This window comes from Lampetra fluviatilis, chromosome 46 (genome assembly GCF_964198595.1).
Source record: "Lampetra fluviatilis chromosome 46, kcLamFluv1.1, whole genome shotgun sequence".
NCBI classification, from domain to species: domain Eukaryota; kingdom Metazoa; phylum Chordata; class Hyperoartia; order Petromyzontiformes; family Petromyzontidae; genus Lampetra; species Lampetra fluviatilis.
The window spans coordinates 2,949,075-2,967,909 of record NC_136320.1 but is presented as its reverse complement, the minus strand read 5'-3'; the positions used below and the strand labels follow the sequence as shown (position 1 = coordinate 2,967,909).

The following is an 18,835-nucleotide window of genomic DNA, read 5'->3' as shown; positions in this document are numbered from 1 at the left end:
GAGGCCCACCACCACCACCACCACGAAGAGGTCACAAACAAACCCTTGTTCCATCACTGTAGCAAGCAAGCACCCGCACAGCACTAATCGGACACTTGGAGGTGAATATATTTTCCTTGGCATCAACACTGTTTTCACTTGAGAGCGCACTTCCGTTAGTGCCACGGACTCCCTGAGCGGACCTACGGTTCGCTCTGTAAAACCGCGACACGTCCGTGACCGTGCGATTCAGTGGGTCTCTGGAAAGTCGTCGGGTTTCTGCGCGAGTCTATGGGCCGATGCGTACATCAATGCTTCTCTGCGCAAGTCGACAACTCCGTGATTTAACGGTTTTCTTAAAGTCTACGGGTCACTGTGTCATTTGCAAGCATCTGCATGTAAGTCTATGGGTCACCGTGTGAGTCGATGGGTCACACCGTGTAAAGCCCACGTGTCTCTGCACGTTGATGGCGCTCTTATATTGCCTGTGTGGAAGCAAGCGCATCCCCTTACCCCGCTGCACACAATGCGGAGATGCTTGCCGACTGGAACGCGATGATAGAAATCCGCATCGTCATTACAATCACCCTGTGCAACACCTCAAGATACGCATCCGCGGGGCAAGCGATAGTGACCGAAACCGACTTCTCTTCAGCTCAACAGCCGTAACGTGAAAAAAAAAAACACAACTCGGTACTCGCAACATCGCGCGCCTTCCCATACCCGACAACACCACCGATATTCCCTCCACCACTAAACATAAAAAATGCTATTTATTTACAAACACAGTAACCGTTATAAAATAACGTCATAGAAAGCCAACGCGCCATTTGCAAAAGGTGCAGATGGCACAAAGTAGTCGTGAAATGACGCCGCCGTACGCGCGAGTACAAGGGAGTGTAAGTGTTTGAGTCCGATGCCAAACTAAGCGAGTCCTGTAGCCGTCTCCACTGGCACATCCGATCCGAGCCATCGGTGCGCCTTGCTCCACGCGCCGACCTAACGAGACATCCGAATCTGACTCGGGCCCCAAGCAGGGGCAGGGATAATGGAGTGTCGTCGGTTGCGCGTGATCTCAGTCCGTAACACTGCGTGGACACAGCTTCACCGCGTCATCAGACTAGTTCGTTGTGCATTCCGTCAGCGGCACGGCTCGGCTCCTGCAGTGGAAAAACACGGGCGGACTGCCAAATCGCTGCGCGCCGGCCCCGGTACGGCCCGGATGTGGCAGTGGGGAGGGTAGAAAAAAGGTACTTGTGGGTACTTGTGATTCTGATGCGCGTCTCAACCTCCTCGCGAACCTCGTCACAAAGACGTCGACCTTCATCGACGGATCACCGTCATCTCCGCCGGGGGTCGGCGAAACCGCCCCCCGCTCCTTTTCCGCCGCGCCGTCTTGGGCGAGGACGCGGTCGCACTCGGAGGCTTCATAAAAAGGCATCGTTGTGGTCATAAATAAGAGAGTTAACGCCGCTTCGCGGGAGGCCGACGGCGGCGGTCGATACGCAGGAATGCGGAAGTTCCACCGGCAGCTTTGGGTTCGCTATCCGAGCAGCGGCCCCACGGAATCCACTGGCAGGTTTGAGACGGCTCGATCCGCACGAGAGCGCGTCCCCCGCGCGACGCGCCAGAGCGCCGCCGGGCTGCGCGTGCCGGAAATACGGAGGCGGTGAAATTGTTTCAAAGTTCTCCAACCGACACGTTTGCTGATGCAGGCCGGAGCGTCCATTTAGAGCTGGGATGACTATTCGACAAAGACGACTAAATCGGCTACTTTTCAATCGCCTGGAGCCGCCTTTAAAAACGGCGACCGCCGCCGAATTCTGCCCCGTGAAGGCAGGAAACCCCCCACAAAGCCACGCCCCCAGCGTGACGCGATTGACGGTATTGATGGCAACGCCGATGATGTCACCAAGTCCCCGTGCATCACCTCGCGACCAGCGGCACACACGGAGAGCAGAGGCGAGGACTTTCATTTCTTCCAACTACTTTTACGCTATCCGAGTGAGAGAGCCGACGATCGGTAGAGCAATCGATTACTCAAACGGACAGTCCAACACCGAGCGAGGTTGCCACCTGTAGCGGGTTTCCCAGTATGGTCATCAATTCGGTGGGAAACCCGTGAGTCTTCCCGTTATATTACAAGTCCCGTCCCGGTCTTTTGTCAGTTGCGTAATAACAACGTCGCGAAACAAACAGTCGCATTCGTGATACAACGCGGTTACGAGCACCTCTCTCCTCTTCCGACACCGAGATTTTCCCCTTCCCTCGCTATGTCCTCAAGTGCCGACCCACGGCTTTACGTCCGCCCGTCCGTCGCTCGTCCTCCGTGCGTTTGTCTCGTTGAACGCGGCTCGTCGCGCGAGCACCGCACGCGCTAGAAATCGGAAGAAACGTTTTTGTTGTTGTTGTTGTTGTTGTTGTCGAAGTTCGCTGCGTCCTGTTTGTCCGTCGGTTGCTGGAGGGGGGGGTTGTTGGGGGGGGTGGGGCGCGAGTCCTGGGGGGCGCTAGTTGGGGAGCCCGATGTCCACGTAGATCTCGGTGTAGAGCTTGTACATGGTGACGGAGATGAGCCGGTACTTGAGGCTATTGAGTCCGTCGCGGTCCATGTCCACACGCGTCCGGGCGTAGAGGTCGTAGCTGCGCAGAGACGTGGGGGGACGAGGAAGAGGAGGATGGGAAAGAAAGGGAGGCGACATCGGTAAAACATCTAAGGGGTTAAGCTGCGTTGAACGCACCAAACCGGGTGGTCGCAAGCGACACGTCGGGTATCCGACCGCGAAATGCGGCTGCGAGAGAGTTGTTCTTCAACTCCCCGCCACACGAGCCAAAACAATCGATCATCGCGTCCCAACGCCTGTGTGCGCGCGGACAATCTACTTATTTGGCTAAATCGTGTGGTGACCCAACGCAAACAAATCTACTATGAATGAAAAAAAGATCTTGTTTTTTTGGGATTATAACAAAGTAAAGAAACGAGCGATCACGTCGGAAAACTGAGCTTGAGAAAACATTTACATTTACACAAAGAGAAAGCATTGTGTGCACTGGGGGGAACAGGTGAGGTTGGGTAACGCGAGATGATACATCAGCTGCCACGCAGAGTTATCGTTCGAATATTGCTCAATGCATTTCAGGAGTGGAGTACAGCAAGCCTATGATTTAATTGGGGTTGCGGTGTGCTTGCACAAAACAAACAAGAAATTGAGGATGTACTTTACGGTATTATGGCGCGGGTCCAATGGACACACAGCGCACAGGCCAGCCACGGAAACGGAAGGCGCTGGTCCCTCGTGCGTCGAGGGACCAGCGAACTCGTGCCCACGTGAACACGAGCAATACAAACCAGATGACACATTCTCCACACGCCACCAGCCGCATTCTGATGCAGCTCACCGATCACTGCGCCGTCGTCTCCACGGCCGCAGGGACTCGCCCCTTATCCAGTTAGCACTGGGTTTTATCAGCGAGTCTTGGAAACAATTTGATCAGTGTGGCCACTTTGTCTCAGGCGAGTCGCAAATAGCAACTTTACTTAAAAGTTTTGTTCACATTGGATTATCGTGATCCCACACGACGCACACACACACACAGAGACAACCCTCTGAGCAACGTGGCCAGTTGTCAACATTGTGTGTCCTTCAAGGCACCACAACTGTGGACTCAAGTTTCGTTCGTATTGCTACAAGAGTTAACGTGACCTCACAATACATAGAGAGAGAGAGACACACGGACAGAGCTGATGCAATCGCGCTTTCAACGTCAGCCAGAAAGCTCCAACGACATTTGGCAAAACGGCCGGTGCAATTACCGTTGTGCCTATTATGTTATACGACGTATCGTAGCATCATCGTATCTCGTGGCAATCCCGGGGATTAAATTTCATTGAAAGTCCTCCGGCTGTCTCGGGGAGACCGGGGGAATGGGGGGACTGGGGGGATAGAGGTTGGGAGGATAGGGGGGCGAGGGGAGGCGGGATGGGGGGGACGAGAAACGTACTTTTTGGCGTTAACTTCGTTGCCCTTGTCTCGATCGTGCCGGATCATCTTGGTGCGCGCAATTTGCGGTGGCGGCCTCTCCACATTCAGGCCCTTGAATATCACCCTGCAGGATACGCACGGCCGCGGCACAAACGTTGGCATTCTCGCGTGCCTCGTCCTTCTCAAACGAACATCACCACGCCGCGTTTCATCCCGGTCGCGCGGTCGGCCTCGTGCCGCGAGAGGGCAGGCGGCGACCAATTAAATCTCCCACAGGCGCGATTTACCGCCAAGCGGGCCGACACCGCCGACTCGCCAAGTGTCGGAGAACGACCCGCTGAAGTGAATATCACAGAACTGCCTCCAGAAACCCTTCGAGTGGCCTCTGCTCTGCTCAGCAGGGGGCAGCACTCTCCGACCCGCGCTACCACATGAGAGCACGCCGGTCCCCTCTCGACAGTCGAACAACGATTTTTGACTTTGATAATCGAGATGAAATTTTAGCCAAATTAAGTGCAGAACCAAAGCTGAGTGCGATGGGTTATCCTTCGCGCAGCCGCTGGTGCCTGCGTCGACTGAAGCCCGAGCAATCCGGCCAGCTCTCCCAGGGCTCCCCACGTATAGATGTGGAGACAGAGGGAGCAGATCGGTATCTCGCTCGGCAATGCGGGTGCGGGTCCCATACATTGGTTCAGGGCTGTGTGATCATCGCGGGCGAGGGGGGACTGCCCCATTCCAGTTTGGACAGGACAAAATGTTTTCCCGACATCGTAAAATCTCAAGGGCGTTCAAAGAGATGTACGACTCCACGAGGCTTCGACGGATAAAAGAAGCGCGTGTATGGAAGGCGGTTTTGTCAAGCCACTGTTGAATGAGGGCCTCCCCGCGCGGGTCGTTGGTTCTATTTGACCATGCTTCACTACGCTGATGACAACGACGACGACGCGTTAGACGCGTAGACTTTAGTCCGAGTTGTCATATGGGCGGTAATGACAGGCAACGATTAGCTGCATTTTAAATCGTAAATGAAACATGAATCGCATAAGACGTTTACGTGTCTATCCTTCCCCGTGATGCGCAACTGCCCACGTGTGCAGACAGCACGGGCCTCCCTCTTGTGCGTGTGTCATGGGTCTCCCCCTTGTGCGTGCGCCGTGGGTCTCCCCGCCGTGCGTAGTGGGCCCTCGCTCACCGCTTGTAGAGGTCGTCGTCCTCCGTGCCCCAGCCCCAGTAGTTGTTGGAAAAGCCGTTGATGGCCTCAAAGTGCTTGATGCGCATGGAGACCACGCCGCCAAAGTACGTTTCGTACGGCAAGCTGCGGCACAACAGCAACATCGGCAGCGAAAGTTTTTTTTGTTCCTTTCATGGTTGCAGAGCACAGGCCTGATTGCCCAATACGCCGTGCGGCCAGCAACAAATGGCACTCGTGAAGGTTGCAGTGAAGTAGATAAGCATTTATGTAAACGGAGTAAGGTTATTGTAAGAACTTTAGAAGAGAGACGATAGCGAGACTTGCAATGTGGCGAATGAGTGAATAGGCAAGCGAGAGAGTGAGTGGGTGGTTGGTTGAGCGAGCGAGCGAGTCAGTGTGTTGTTGTGGCCCGTGGTTGATCAGAGTGTGGGGGTAGTGTGTGTGGGGGGGGGGGCGGCCCCTCACTGGAAGTTGAACTTGTCCATGGCGCTGGCGATGTGGCGCGGCTGCTCGCCGCAAGCGTAGGTGTTGCGGTCGTCCATGGGGACGATGTCGATGTCGCTGAACACGATGCAGTCCCACGGGTAGATGGCGAGCGCCTCCCGCGTGCCCACGTTGAGCAGCTTGGCGCGGTTGAAGGTGGCGTCTCCTGCCTGGCGGCAACGACGGGCAACGGTGGGCGGCAAGCGGACAGCGTCAACGACGGCCAAGTGGAGGGTCAATATAACGAATGTAATCGATTCCAGCCGTTGCTAACCCATCGACGGATCGAGGCCTCGCCACGCCGTGTCGCTCACGGGGATTCGAGCGCGGGTTGGCGAGGCGTGGGAAGGGGCCTGGTTTGATGTCAAGCGCCACGTTGGCCGTGACCGAGAGAAAAAACTCGAGCTTCTAGGTTCGTAGCGCAGCGCGCGAACCGCTACGCTACCGCTCAAGTACCAACAAAAACAAATATCCCTCGTACAGCCTTAACAGACTGTTGGGGCAAGTGCTGTTATAGCGAGCACCTATGAAGGCCTACCAGCACACACACACACACACGAGTGCGTCGAATGTGAGAAGACGCCACCCTCCACCACCACCACCGTCGCCGCCGCTGACCTGGTGCACGATGAACACCCCGTAGTCCATCTGCTGGCGCCGCAGGATGGGGTGCATGTAGTAGAGCCAGTAGAGCAGGTGCTCCGTGCGCTTGCGGTACGGAATGATGATGGCGACGCGCTGGCGGGGGGTGCAATCCTTGGGGTGGTAGCGGCCCCCCAGCGTCACCTCTTCGTTCTGCTCCGCCACCAACTCCATCGACACCGTGTCGGTGAACTCGATGCGCAGAGGCCCCACTGCTCGCGCGCAACGGACGACGGGGGGCGGCGGGAAATCATCGTCACGCGTCGGCGCCGCCGTCGTTGAAGCACCGCGAATTTATAAGACGGATTCAGCGTTCATGTTTGAGGCTAGGCAACGTAACGATCTGGGCAAAATGTTTGTGTCGTGTAACCCTCCACCACCCGACAGCCCGATAAAAATCAAACCGGCACGCGCGCGAGCGTCGAACGCGGCAATTTGTTATCGGTTCAACTGTGAATGCGACGCCGAAAGGCGATCTATTGGAAATAATTAAATTCTATCTTCATCCATGATAAACAAATCGGTTTAGCCATTTGAATTGGTCGCTGTAAGGTGCTCATTGACCGATCGTCGATCCCCCCCCGTTCGACCGGCGAGCACGGGAGTGGCTGGCGAATTCAACTGGGGTTTTTGAAGGGTCAACGGCCGAGAGAAGCTTCATCAAGAGAGGAGTCTTGGAGAGAATACAAGGGACGACGGGCGAGGAGAGCCCGAGGTCCGGCGAAGACCTCGCTCTAGGTGAAGGCTGGCGCCTGCGTGCCGTGAACAAACCGGACCTTCAGCAAGCACAGACAAACGTGCGTGCGTGCGTGCGCTGGACCGCTCGCCTTGCACGCGCACAGCATGCCGCCAGCGGACACGGTCAACGTAACGAGCACCACGGCAGCGTTCGTGCGGGCGGCACCTACCCAGGTCCCTTGACATCTCCGGGCACTCCTGGGGTCCTTCCGGAGCTTTGGTCACGACGACCTTCGTGACGTTCTTCTCTGCGTGCCGATCCTCTGCCTTGTGCAACGTGGTGTCGTTGTCCCAAAATTTCTTCAAATCCTCCTTTGCCTGCTCCGAGTTGTCTGCTCAGACAGGCAAAGACAAAGATTACCACCCCCCCTACTTAACACCGCTGGGGACGGTGTTGCTAGCGAGCACCTATGGTGAAGTCCAGCATGGCCTACACATGTGGGGGTGGTGTGGCGAGCCGGACTGATGTTCTGATGTTAGCCGCGGTCAAGGAAAAGAGCTCTGGTCGCCGGGTTTGTAGTGCAGCACACCGACCACGACGCCACAGCTCCCCCATATAATTATGCGCGCACACAGGCAAATTCATCCGTTAACATGACTCCCTGCACAAATCGGCAATCATGAGCACGCTTTAAGCCTCCAGCGTGTGAATTTTAAGCAAATTTCTGATCCATTTAATTGATTAATACAGCCGATAAAGGGTACACTAATCGAATACTTAACGTATAAAGAAATGCATTCTCAGGCAATAAAACGCCATTAGCCAACTCAAGCGTTGCAAAAGCACTCCATCCACGCATTTGCTCATGTCTCCGTTTATTCAATGTAGTCACATTAACCCCGGGCCACCTCCGCCAATGGCCTAGCCCACGTTAACACATTCCATCGTGCGTTTTACAAATGTGTATAATCCGTCGGCAATCCATTCGGGTTCAAGTGCGATTCGCGGCCTTTGAAAGTTTGCAGGCCCCGCACGTCGCGTGCTGTTTTGCCCCGGAGACTCGCCGTTGCGCTTGTGAACGCGTTGGCAGACGAGCGTTTGCGCAGAGTTAATGCCGTCCTCTCGGCGTGTGCGACGACTTCATGCAGCGTCAGTGCCGACCGACTTATTCACCAGCGCACGCGTTGAGTCTTTGTTGAAATATTCATCAACATTTATTTTTCATTCATATCGATGTATTTCTGCCTGCCCCGGCCAGGTGGCGGTTCAGCCGCAGGGCGAGTGGCTCCCAACGGGGAGGTTGCGAGTTCAGATCCTGGTCGTGTAGGGTGGTTGACTCGGCCCATCATCCCTGCTGGGTTGATAAAATAAACACCACTTTGGGGGCAAGTCAACAGTGGTTCTCCTATGGCTAGGCTCACCCACCGCCCCCACACCAGAAGAATGTGGCATGTCCACCAACGTGTGCTCTAGCCAAGAGCCGGTGCACACCAGTCTATCGACATCGCCGCGGCGTTAACGCAGAAAGGAAGTCAGGGCTCACGATACACGCCGGGGTTTTCCAGGAGCGGAGCGGCGGCACAGCGGTTGTGCGCATTGCGCAATTATCGCCGAGACCGCCAACTCACCACACGGCACCCGACAGCCGGCCGGAGGAGTCTCAGCGGCGCCCGCTCAAAGTCTCAGACCTCTGAGACACACGGACCACGTCCGGGTGATCTTTGGGCATCAAATCACCACTACCAGATTCCAACTCATCCCACCCCTCCTCCTCCCCCGAACCCCCCTCCACCTCATCGTACCCACACAGGAAGAAAAAGAGACCGGCAGAGTACTTTACCTGACTCCAGGCTGCGGTTTTCTCTCTCCCCAAGAAGGGCCCTCACTGAGACACACAAGGAAAACGCAATGAGTTAACGCAAGGCAAAGGCTCCCGCTTAGCATTATAATGCCCACGGCACGCACGAGCTGTTTGGGCCAAGTGCTTGTCAGCGAGCGCCAACGAAAGTGGGCACGGCGCACGAGGAGGTGGAGTGACCACGGCACCCTGCCCAGCTGCCTCGGTCTCACCAATGCTGATGTTTTATGGGTTTATTTGTCACTCTGTGGGCCTGTGCGTGAAACTAAGGTATCTTTGTAACCATGTAAGACTTGGGATCGCTGTGCGAGTCACTGTGATAGGCCAACCCGGTTGTACAAAGCCAGATATTTACACATATACTAGGAATACAATGACAACAATTTCAACTAAGGTGCCATCGTAGAGTATACTCTCGCTCTCGGAGAGAGAGAGAGCTACTCAGAGGCGTGATGTAGCAGCCAGGCGGTGCGCTGGCACCAACGCTTTCCCAAGCTCTGCAGTCCTCTACATGTTAAGAAGTTTTCCGGCCAATTATTGAGTTGTTTAAACTTGTGGGAGGAAACTAGAGCATGTGGAGAACACCCGCGTGTACGAGAGGAACAATGTTCTATTATGAAGGGACAGAAATTTGCCGTCATATTAAAACACTCTGTAGGAAACGGATTAACGAGCGAGTCACAGGACACATTTTTGTGACTTTTCAGGCGAGCAAAGGCACCGTCAAGATCCAGAGAGAGCGGATCCAGCACAAAGAGGAGAATGTGTGTGGATGTTTCACTCCGAACGTATTGCAAACGCTTTCAAACAAACGTCATATCTTCAAAAGCACACAAATCGGCTAGTTTACCATGCAGGGTTCTGATAAGCACCCACCATTCGTCTATGATTCTACGAAGGCCTCTTCACACACCGTGTTGCCCGCAAGCATACTTTTGACCGTACATCACCGCACTGGTCAACACGGCTTGGTGAAGATTAGTCGATTACTCGAGACGGAAACTCGTCGCTACGCAGGCACTTAACTTTCGATTTAAAGCTTTCGTGACTGCAGGGATTCATCTTCTTGGTTCTTTCGGTATAGTCACGTCGAAGAGAAAAAAAAAACATAATAAAATACGTCGTGAGAATTATTTTATTATGTTTGATTTTTATTCTTTTTTTATTTCCCTTTTACGTGACTTTACCGAAAGAACCAAGAAGAGGCACTTAACTGTTACTCCACTGCTGAACAAGGACCTCCCCTAGCCGTATCGCTTTATGGGGGTTGTTTGGCCATACTTCCCCATGCCAGTCAATGCGGGATGTTGACGTTAGCGAGGCGTGGAGGGGTTCCAAGAACTGGCTCTGATGTCACTCGACACGGATGTCAAGCGTTGGCATGACGACAATCTCTACTTTTGTACGGTTGATGTCGGGGCAGCGCAACAACTACAATTTTATTTCGATTTAAAGCTTCTTTCGTGACTGCAGGGATTCATCTACTTTGTTCTTTCGGTAAAGTCACGTAGAAGGAAAATAATAAAATAATAAAAATAAAACATAATAAAATTTCGATTTAAAGTTTTCGTGACTGCAGGGATTCATCTTCTTGGTTCTTTCGGTAAAGTCACGTAGAATGGAAATAATAACATAATTAAATAAAACATAATTAAAGAATTCTCACGACGTTTCGGTCGGGGAGACAGCGTCATTCAGACAGCGTCATTCAGACGCTGTCTCCCCGACAGACCTGGTCTTCACCTGAGGACGGCAGCTTGCGTTGTGGCCGAAACGTCGTGAGAATTATTTTATTATGTTGTATTTTATTATTTTATTATTTCCATTCTACGTGACTTTACCGAAAGAACCAAGAAAACTACAATTTTCACATTCAGTCCTCTTTTGAACTCCAGTCAGCTCTCCAAGCCTCACCCGAGATTAATTCGCAATGTTGAAGATCTAGCGCATGGGTCCAAAGGGCTTGGCGAGACTTTGAGCAATGACGAGGGACGTTAATGAGGTCCTGGCAAATGGGAAGGCGACCGTCTTCCTCGAATCGCAGGATGGGTGGGGGAGAGATGGGCAACAACCAGGGTGTAGTGGTCGACTTGAGGGCAGAGGTCGCAACCGGGTACCCGATACCCGTACCCGATACCCGGCTACCCGTACCCGGCCGGGTACGGGTACGGGTACCCGTTTGCGACCCTGATGCGGCCGGGTACGGGTAAGGAATCAAAACCCGTTTGCGACCTCTGCTTGAGGGCTCCAGTGATACGCCGCACTGCAGCGTTCAGTTGTACATCAACAGGTCGTGTGGTGACCACGTGTGGTCCATGCTGGTGCACAATGCTCGGCTACAAAGTACACAAAGCGCCATCGATGATGTCCGTAGCCCCGAAGGTGCTGATGATCCCCCAGCTTGTGCTCGCCAATTTCTGGTCCAAGTTGACCCCTTGTTTTGGCCTTGGCGGCTTTACCTTCTTCAGGCGGTCATACAATTTGGAGATATAAATAAGTAGATACTAAAAATGTATATTGTGGGGTTAAGGAGGCAGCTACTGGAGATACAAAGCTAGGAGGATCAATGGGGGGGATGACACTGGGCGGTGCGACACAGCAACTGACACGCCACTGGGCCCGCCGCACCTTAGGGGCTCATTATGAGCCGTCCAACCGTCGACCTGCATGACCAGAGACTGAAAGGACACAAAGCCTCACTGTGACTGCAGTCAAGTGTGACCCGTCACTCACACCGCATTCCATTGTGCACAATGGGTCATGCAGGTATGTGCGAGCGCGTGGGTGTCTGCGGGTGTCTGCGGGAGGCAAGGTACTGTTCCTGTAAAGGTCACCCCCCCCCACCCCGTTGATTCTTACACCAGTGTTTAGCGTTTGGTTAACCAAATTATGTTTTCGTCTCTCATTCACACCGTGTTCAACCGCCACACAGCAGGGCATGGCAACACACCCACGAACTCACCCACTCAGTCAGTCACCCACTCAGTCAGTCACCCACCGAATAACCCACTCAGTCACCCACTCAGTCAGTCACCCACTCAGTCAGTCACCCACTCAGTCAGTCACCCACTCAGTCAGTCACCCACTCAGTCAGTCACCCACTCAGTAACCCACCGAGTAACCCACTCAGTCACTCACTCAGTCACCCACTCAGTCACTCACTCAGTCACTCACTCAGTGAGTCACCCATTCAGTCAGTCACCCACTCACTCAGTCACCCACTGAGTAACCCACTCAGTCACTCACTCAGTCACTCACTCAGTCACCCACTCACTCAGTCACCCACTCACTCAGTCACCCACTGAGTAACCCACCACACTACAGGTCACAACTCTTCATTTGCTGCTTCTTCCCTCGCACTGCTCAACTTTGGAGTTCCCTACCATCGTCCGTCTCTTTTCCCCAGCTCGTACGAGAATAACCTAGCACCCACATGTAACAGAGAGGGGTCCCCTTTGCCAAGACGAGTCTGGCCAACATTGGTTGAAGCTAGCCTGACTCTACTGATAACACAATGGAAGCCGAAACTGTTTCAGAGATTTCCTTATGTTGAACCAATGCCGCTGAAAATACGCACTCCAAGAAATCCCATGTGACTGATGGGATGTTGTAAAACGTATTAAAAATGTTGTTACATTGATTGGCAGATGTGAGATGGAAGCTTATCGTCTGATTATTCATTGTGTCGATGATGATATTTGTAATTACTGGTGAAATGTCGTACGATGTTGTGGGCATTCTGTTTACGTGACAAACCTTACTAATTGGCCGTGTCGGGTGGTGGCGGGTTTAACGACACATTTATATTGACAAGATTTAACCCAAAAAACTTTGATTATGGATGCTCTAATAATAATATATGCATTGTCTCTGGTGTAGGCCAATCAGTTTCAAAGACAATTGATATACGATCAGAGCATGTTTGTTTTGCATGTTTTGCCACAAGCACAGTACGTGTGGAAATTTTATAGTTGATCTACTTGGTGTTTGAACATTTTAGCGCCTGTTTTACTGCTAGAAATTTAAAAGCCTATTCTTATTTTTCATCATTTTGGATACTGGCAAAAGTCCCCATAGATAGAAAGGCTCAGTGTTAAAACTAAATTATTCACATGTAATTCCGAGTCGAAGAGATGCAGACGACAGCAGTTTCGGAGTACTTTTGCCAAGCTGAGTTTGACAATGAAAGAGCAGCATTGCACTGTGCCCAAAGGGGGAAGCTTTAAACCTTGTATATTACCATGGGGGGGTGGGCAGCAATCAAACTCAGGTGACCGGGTTCAAAGGCCACTCCCTGTACAAGACGTATAAAGGAGCCTCACTCGAAAACAAGTGTGTGAGACTGCATGTTCCTTTAAAGGATAACTAGTGTTGTAATGATTAGGATCACAAGAGAAGTAACAATGGCAAAAGTCAGTGGCTTAGAACTGGAATTAATATGGTGAGACCGCTTATACCTTAACGTATTTGAGCCAGTGGTGGAAATTCCGCATTCATCTGGGCCGGAACTTTGAGCTATTATAAGCACAATGTTACGTTACGCAACACGCGAAAGCACTGTTGAATGAGGGCTTCCTCGCGCGAGGTGGAACGTGTTGAGCACCATATTTCAGAGGCGCTGTCACGGGGTCACTAAGGCGGTGCGCGCTCAAGAGTGCAAATGAGATGGCTAGCGACCTTCGGTCTAAGTTTCAAAGGCTGCGCGAAACACAAAAGTGTTGACAACAGTGGTTTTTTAAAATGTTTTTTCGAAACCTTCCGTTGAGACGGGATGGATTAAAAAAAAGTAATCGGGGCAGTGAGTGCTTTCCGATGGGGCTCTCTCTTTAAATGCTCAGTGCGATAATCACCCCAATTCCATCTTTTGACGTTTTACTGTCATTTCTTTCTACCGCGGGCGTTTTTTCTTGAAGAGCTTCGTCCGAGACAAAGTTTGTTCCTGGAAACCTTTTTTTTCTAACGTTTACGCTCGTGCGCTGTTTTCCCCGATTATCTAATCCACGCAGTTGCTTTGGCCACGACTTCTAATCGCTCCTCGTCTCTTTGTTACCTGCACGCACACTGCTTTTGTGACTGCGGAAATGGAGGTCACTCTTGACTCATGACACTCTCTCCACCCCTTCACCTTCGGGACTTCTCACCTGGCTAAACAATCGAGACGTGAAACGAAGTGAACGTTGCCTCTTGAGCTCTGTGGATGAGGTTGAGAGCGTCCGAGGAGATTCCATGGTAAAGCCCAGGGTTTTCACAATGATCAAATCACCCCGACCCTCCCACCATACGCATCATCCTGGCAGATCTCAGACGCTGATAGGGCCGTGAGTGCACTGTACGTGCGTGGTTAATGCACAACTATCCTTATCTCCACGGCCCTATAATCGCTTTGAACCCAAATCTGCCCGCCCACTCCACCACCTCACCCCAATGTCATCGCACGCATGGACAAGGTTCGAGCCAAAACCACAACTCTTGCCGCCACTAAAATCGGTCGTCATCGTCGGTCATTCTCACTCCGCAGCCGGATGAAAGCCCTCTCACGATCCTGCGATATAATAATAATCCATCCAGCACAAGCACGTGAATGTTGCTTAATTGCTCCATCTCCTGCCGTGGACGTGCTGTCGGGCACGTCCCGTTCCCTTGGCTGCCGACTGTGCTTGTTATTCTGGATCTCATCAGCCATCATTGTCCCTTCTGGCCTTGACGCATCATGCGCAAGCCCCACTCACTTTTCCTCCACAGGACTAACAGCTGTTGTGGTATAGTATATGGATGATATGATGATGATGGTGATGATGACGACGACGACGTAGTGATGGCAAGAACAATGCTGATGATCACCATTGGCGTCATCTGGTCCAACACCATGTGAGACTAGGCTCTAAGGAAAGCTGTCTCGGGTGTGGACCAATCAACTTCAAGGACAGTGCATATATTATCAGAGTTATGTTTTTTGTTTGCATTATGGCTGCAGGTATTGTGGTCTATGCAAACATGACTCCTCGTAAAAAAGGTGTCAGTTTTGTTGCCAGATAAAAGGGTAAAAAAAAACAATTATCAATGCTGATGATGATAATGTACATTTACACGAGTTCGCATGATGATGATGTAGGAAGTGATGAGGGCGCCACTCTGGCGAGATGTTTACTACCTTGCCTGGTGTACAGGAAGCCGTGGGTTCGATCCCGACCCCTGTATATTTGGGGTTTGCATGTTGTCCACGTGGTCACGTGGGTTTTTCTCTCTCCACATTTAGAATCAAGATGCGTTTTGAGTATTTGGCCGCTATAAAGTTCCACGTGAAAGCCATTTCGTTGAGCTCTCATTTGTGATGGCCTCAGTGGGACCTTACCCGGTAAAATAAATAAAACATCGGTTTTTATTTTATTTGTAACAGCTGTAGCGCAGAGGTCGCAAACGGGTTTTGATTCCTTACCCGTACCCGGCCGCAGCAGGGTCGCAAATGGGTACCCGTACCCGCCGTTCCCTACCCGTACCCTACCCGAAATGAGTGACAAACGGTTACTCACCAGTGACTCACGGCCTACCCGTACCCGGCTGCACCAGGGTCGCAAACGTCTACCCGTACCCGGCCGGGTAGCCGGGTATCGGGTAGGGTACGGGTATCGGGTACCCGGTTGCGACCTCTGCTGTAGCGTCAACCTCACACTTTCCCAAACTCTCCCAATCACCTTGCTTTAATTCCACCCCAGTGTGAGCTCTTTAACATCGATGGACACCTTCTCCACAACGCTATATGTCACGGGCCATTTGGCTTTTTTAAAATCCTTTATATTAAGTTCACTTGCTTGCTTGCGCGCTTACGACCGTGCAAATCTTTCGGTCGTTTTTTTACCCACTTCCCGTGATCCAATCGAGCTGACATTTTGCACACAGACTCGTTGTGCGGGACAATACATTTTCGTGAAAATTTTTTTCCAAAATGTTACACTTTTTAGGAAATGTTTTTTATATGTAATTACCAATTGCTTAATGGTGGCAAGCAATCATCTGACCCATAGGTGGCTGCCATCTCAAGCCAGAGGACGAGAGGACTCTAGCCGCCACGCATATAAAGGATTTATAGTGAAAAACTTTGTTTTTACGGGTTAATTTTTTTCTCCTGCCGTGGGTACCTGCGCTCAGCAAAGGGCCTTTAAAGACAACCAAACACCCACTGCTGGATTTATATGATCGTGTTTCAGCAAACAGTCCACCGCCGACTGCATTAAAGAATTAAGTCGCGCATCTTGGCCACTGATGTTGCCGAGCTGCGTGATAGCTGCAGTCAGGGGCACGGTGGCACACGAAGTGACACGTCTCCCACAGTCCCACTTCTCCCGGCAGGGCTTGTTGTCTGACAGCTGGAGACACTGAACTGTGGCTCATTTGAAGGACAATGGAGACAAATTATTATCGAGGCTTCACCCACCCACCCTGTTTCTTTGCGTACAATGTCAGTAGACCCCCCCATACGCAAGCGAACGCATTTGGCTTAACCCCACTCCCAACTCCATCCGTACGGAGTCAATGGATGTCCCCAAACTTGAGGAGTGGAGTAAGAATGAGCATCACTAGTGGTGATAGTGCAGTAGTAACTGTGTATGCAGTAACACAAGCAGCAGTAGAAGTGTTTGGTGGTGATTGTAGTCGTGTCCGAGCGTAGTAACATTGAGCAGCAGTAGTAGTGGTTGGTGACGGTGCAGCAAAAGCAATGAGTGTAGCAGTGACAGTGAGTAGTAGTACTGTGGTTTCAGCAGCAAAAATCATCAGTCGGGCACCACATCCACCACCACCACCACATCCACCACCACCACAGCCACCACCACAACACCCACCACATCCACCACAGCCACCACCACAGCCACCATCACAGCCACCACCACCACAACCACCGCCACCACAACCACCACCACCACCGCCACCACCACAACAACCACCCCCCCACCACCACCACATCCACCACCCCCCCACCACAACCACCACCACAGCCACCACAACCACCACCACCACAGTCAATGAACGCGCGCCGTGGTCGCGAGTTTGACTCCGGCCCTCACCGAATTCGCTCTCGATGTGTATCCGCGCCTGGCGGCCCAGCGGCGCGAACCTCCTGACGTCCACGTACTTGGAGAAGACGAACACGGACGAGACGACGACCACGCAGAGGCCGACCAGCAGGAAGAGACGCTCCCGGGGACGCATGGCGAACTGATGCTGCTGCTGATGATGCTGCTGATGCTGCTGCTGATGCTGATGATGATGCTGCTGCTGCTGATGATGCTGATGATGATGCTGCTGCTGCTGCCGCTGCTGATGCTGAATCTCACGCCGCCTCGTGCCCCCAGGGAGCCACTCGAGGGCAGTAGCAGCAGCAGTAGCAGCTCTCTCTCTCAACCCCCAGCACCCACCCACACACACACAGTCTCAACTACAATCTATCGTCTACACACTCCGACACTTCGACACTCAATCTACCCCCCACCCCCCTCCACGAGTTATAAAGTCTCGCCTCGAAACTCCACCTCTCAAATCGATTAGCGAAGCCAAACAGTTCGGCCTCCTAAACAACGAAGTTTGTATTTTGCGTATCGCTCACGGCCCTGACCCCCCCTCCACTCACTCCCTGCTCCTCCTGCTGCTGCTGATGCCCCTGGCTGCTGATGCCGTGGTCACACAGCGAGCTTGGCCTCTGCTGCTGCTCCTGCTGCCCCTGCTGCCCGTGGCTTCTGATGCAGCTGCCCCTGCTGCTGATGCCGTGGTCACACAGAGAGCTTGGCCTCTGCTGCTGCTCCTGCTGCTGCTCCTCCGCTCGCCGTAGCCGCCGACCCCTTCACGTCCAAGGTTGTCGCGCCGTTTCTCAACACTGAGCGCAGTTAACTTGGTCGTGGGCGGACAGACGCGTGACCGGCAGCAGCAGCAGCAACAGCAACACGCTGTGGGTGCCCCTACAGCTGCTGGGGGGATGTGGTGGTGGCGGAAATGGTGGAGGAGGTTGCCCATAGCGCCCCCCCTTCCCCCCAGCTGGGGTGGGTGGGGCTAATACTCTACGTCACCGAGAAGACCACGCCCACTCTGGACCTTGTCGTCCCGAGCGAGGGCGGGGCCAGTTCCGTTACGTCATCGCGTAGACCACGCCCACTCAGGCGCTTCTTACCCCCCAGCGAGGGCGGGGCCAGCTCGGCACGTCACCGCGTAGACCACGCCCACTCAGGCACTTCTCACCCCCAGCGGAGGGGAGAGGGGGTGGGGCCAACCCTACATACGTCACCGCAGAGACCACGCCCACTAAGGCCCTTCTCACCCCCAGCGGAGGGGAGAGGGGGTGTGGCTAACCCTACATACGTCACCGCGTAGACCACGCCCATGCATGCGGCTCGCCCCGCCCACTACTACAGTTGTTAGATTTCTATTTCTAGATTTGAAGCTTTCGTGACTGCAAGGATTCACATTCTTAGGTTTTTTCGATAAAGTCACGTAGGTAAAAAATTTAAATTAATAAAAGTAAAATAAAAATAAAATAAAAATCACGACGTTTCGTGACTTTACCGAAAAAACCTAAGAATATGTTAGATTTCTAGTTTAACACGTAAAAGAAGTCGGCTTTCGCGACCAATATTATCCATAATTGAGGTGTGGTGGTGGTGGGGGGTGTGTGTGGGTTAGATCGCGTAAATATAAATGTATCGTTTAATTTCAAGACGACAATCATCATCATCGTCGTCGTTATTATTTATCGTCGTTGCGTGGACAATACCGTCCGCATGCGCATGCGCAAGCGAGGCTCACCTCTTCTCACCCACACGAAGCAACGCACGAGCGCTTTTGCTCCACTGCCATTGGCCACGTCACCGCGCGGTGAATTCGAGACGCGCGGGGGGGGGGCAGGCGACCAATCCGCACGCGGAGTGGGACATTGGGAGGTGACGTCACCCCCCACGACGGCTGATCACGAGGAGCAGTTAAATAAAATAATAAAGTGAATCTTTTTACTGGTAGTACCCTCCTGGTTACTCCGTCCG

General features: G+C 52.7%; 1 protein-coding gene across 1 annotated transcript; it reads right to left on the bottom strand.

The window, feature by feature from the left end:
• Positions 1 to 733: 733 nt before the first annotated feature.
• On the bottom strand, positions 734 to 17,793 carry LOC144947665 (beta-1,4-galactosyltransferase 1-like). Its single transcript, XM_078876923.1, has 8 exons — positions 16,874 to 17,793; positions 8,796 to 8,840; positions 7,185 to 7,346; positions 6,253 to 6,488; positions 5,617 to 5,804; positions 5,152 to 5,274; positions 3,979 to 4,083; positions 734 to 2,619 (listed from the first exon to the last, which is right to left on the bottom strand). Exons 1-8 carry the CDS (start codon positions 17,016 to 17,018, stop codon positions 2,487 to 2,489), a joined length of 1,137 nt encoding a protein of 378 aa, XP_078733049.1. The 5' UTR covers positions 17,019 to 17,793; the 3' UTR covers positions 734 to 2,486.
• Between the last annotated feature and the right edge of the window lie 1,042 nt (positions 17,794 to 18,835).

Excerpts from the sequence above, each read along its gene's own strand:
- LOC144947665 (XM_078876923.1), bottom strand. The coding sequence starts at position 17,018 with ATGCGTCCCCGGGAGCGTCTCTTCCTGCTGGTCGGCCTCTGCGTGGTC. Across the intron at positions 6,489-7,184 it reads GGAGATGTCAAGGGACCTGG|TGGGGCCTCTGCGCATCGAG; the intron begins GTAGGTGCCGCC and ends GCGCGCGAGCAG. Across the intron at positions 5,805-6,252 it reads GGGTGTTCATCGTGCACCAG|GCAGGAGACGCCACCTTCAA; the intron begins GTCAGCGGCGGC and ends CGTTGCCGCCAG.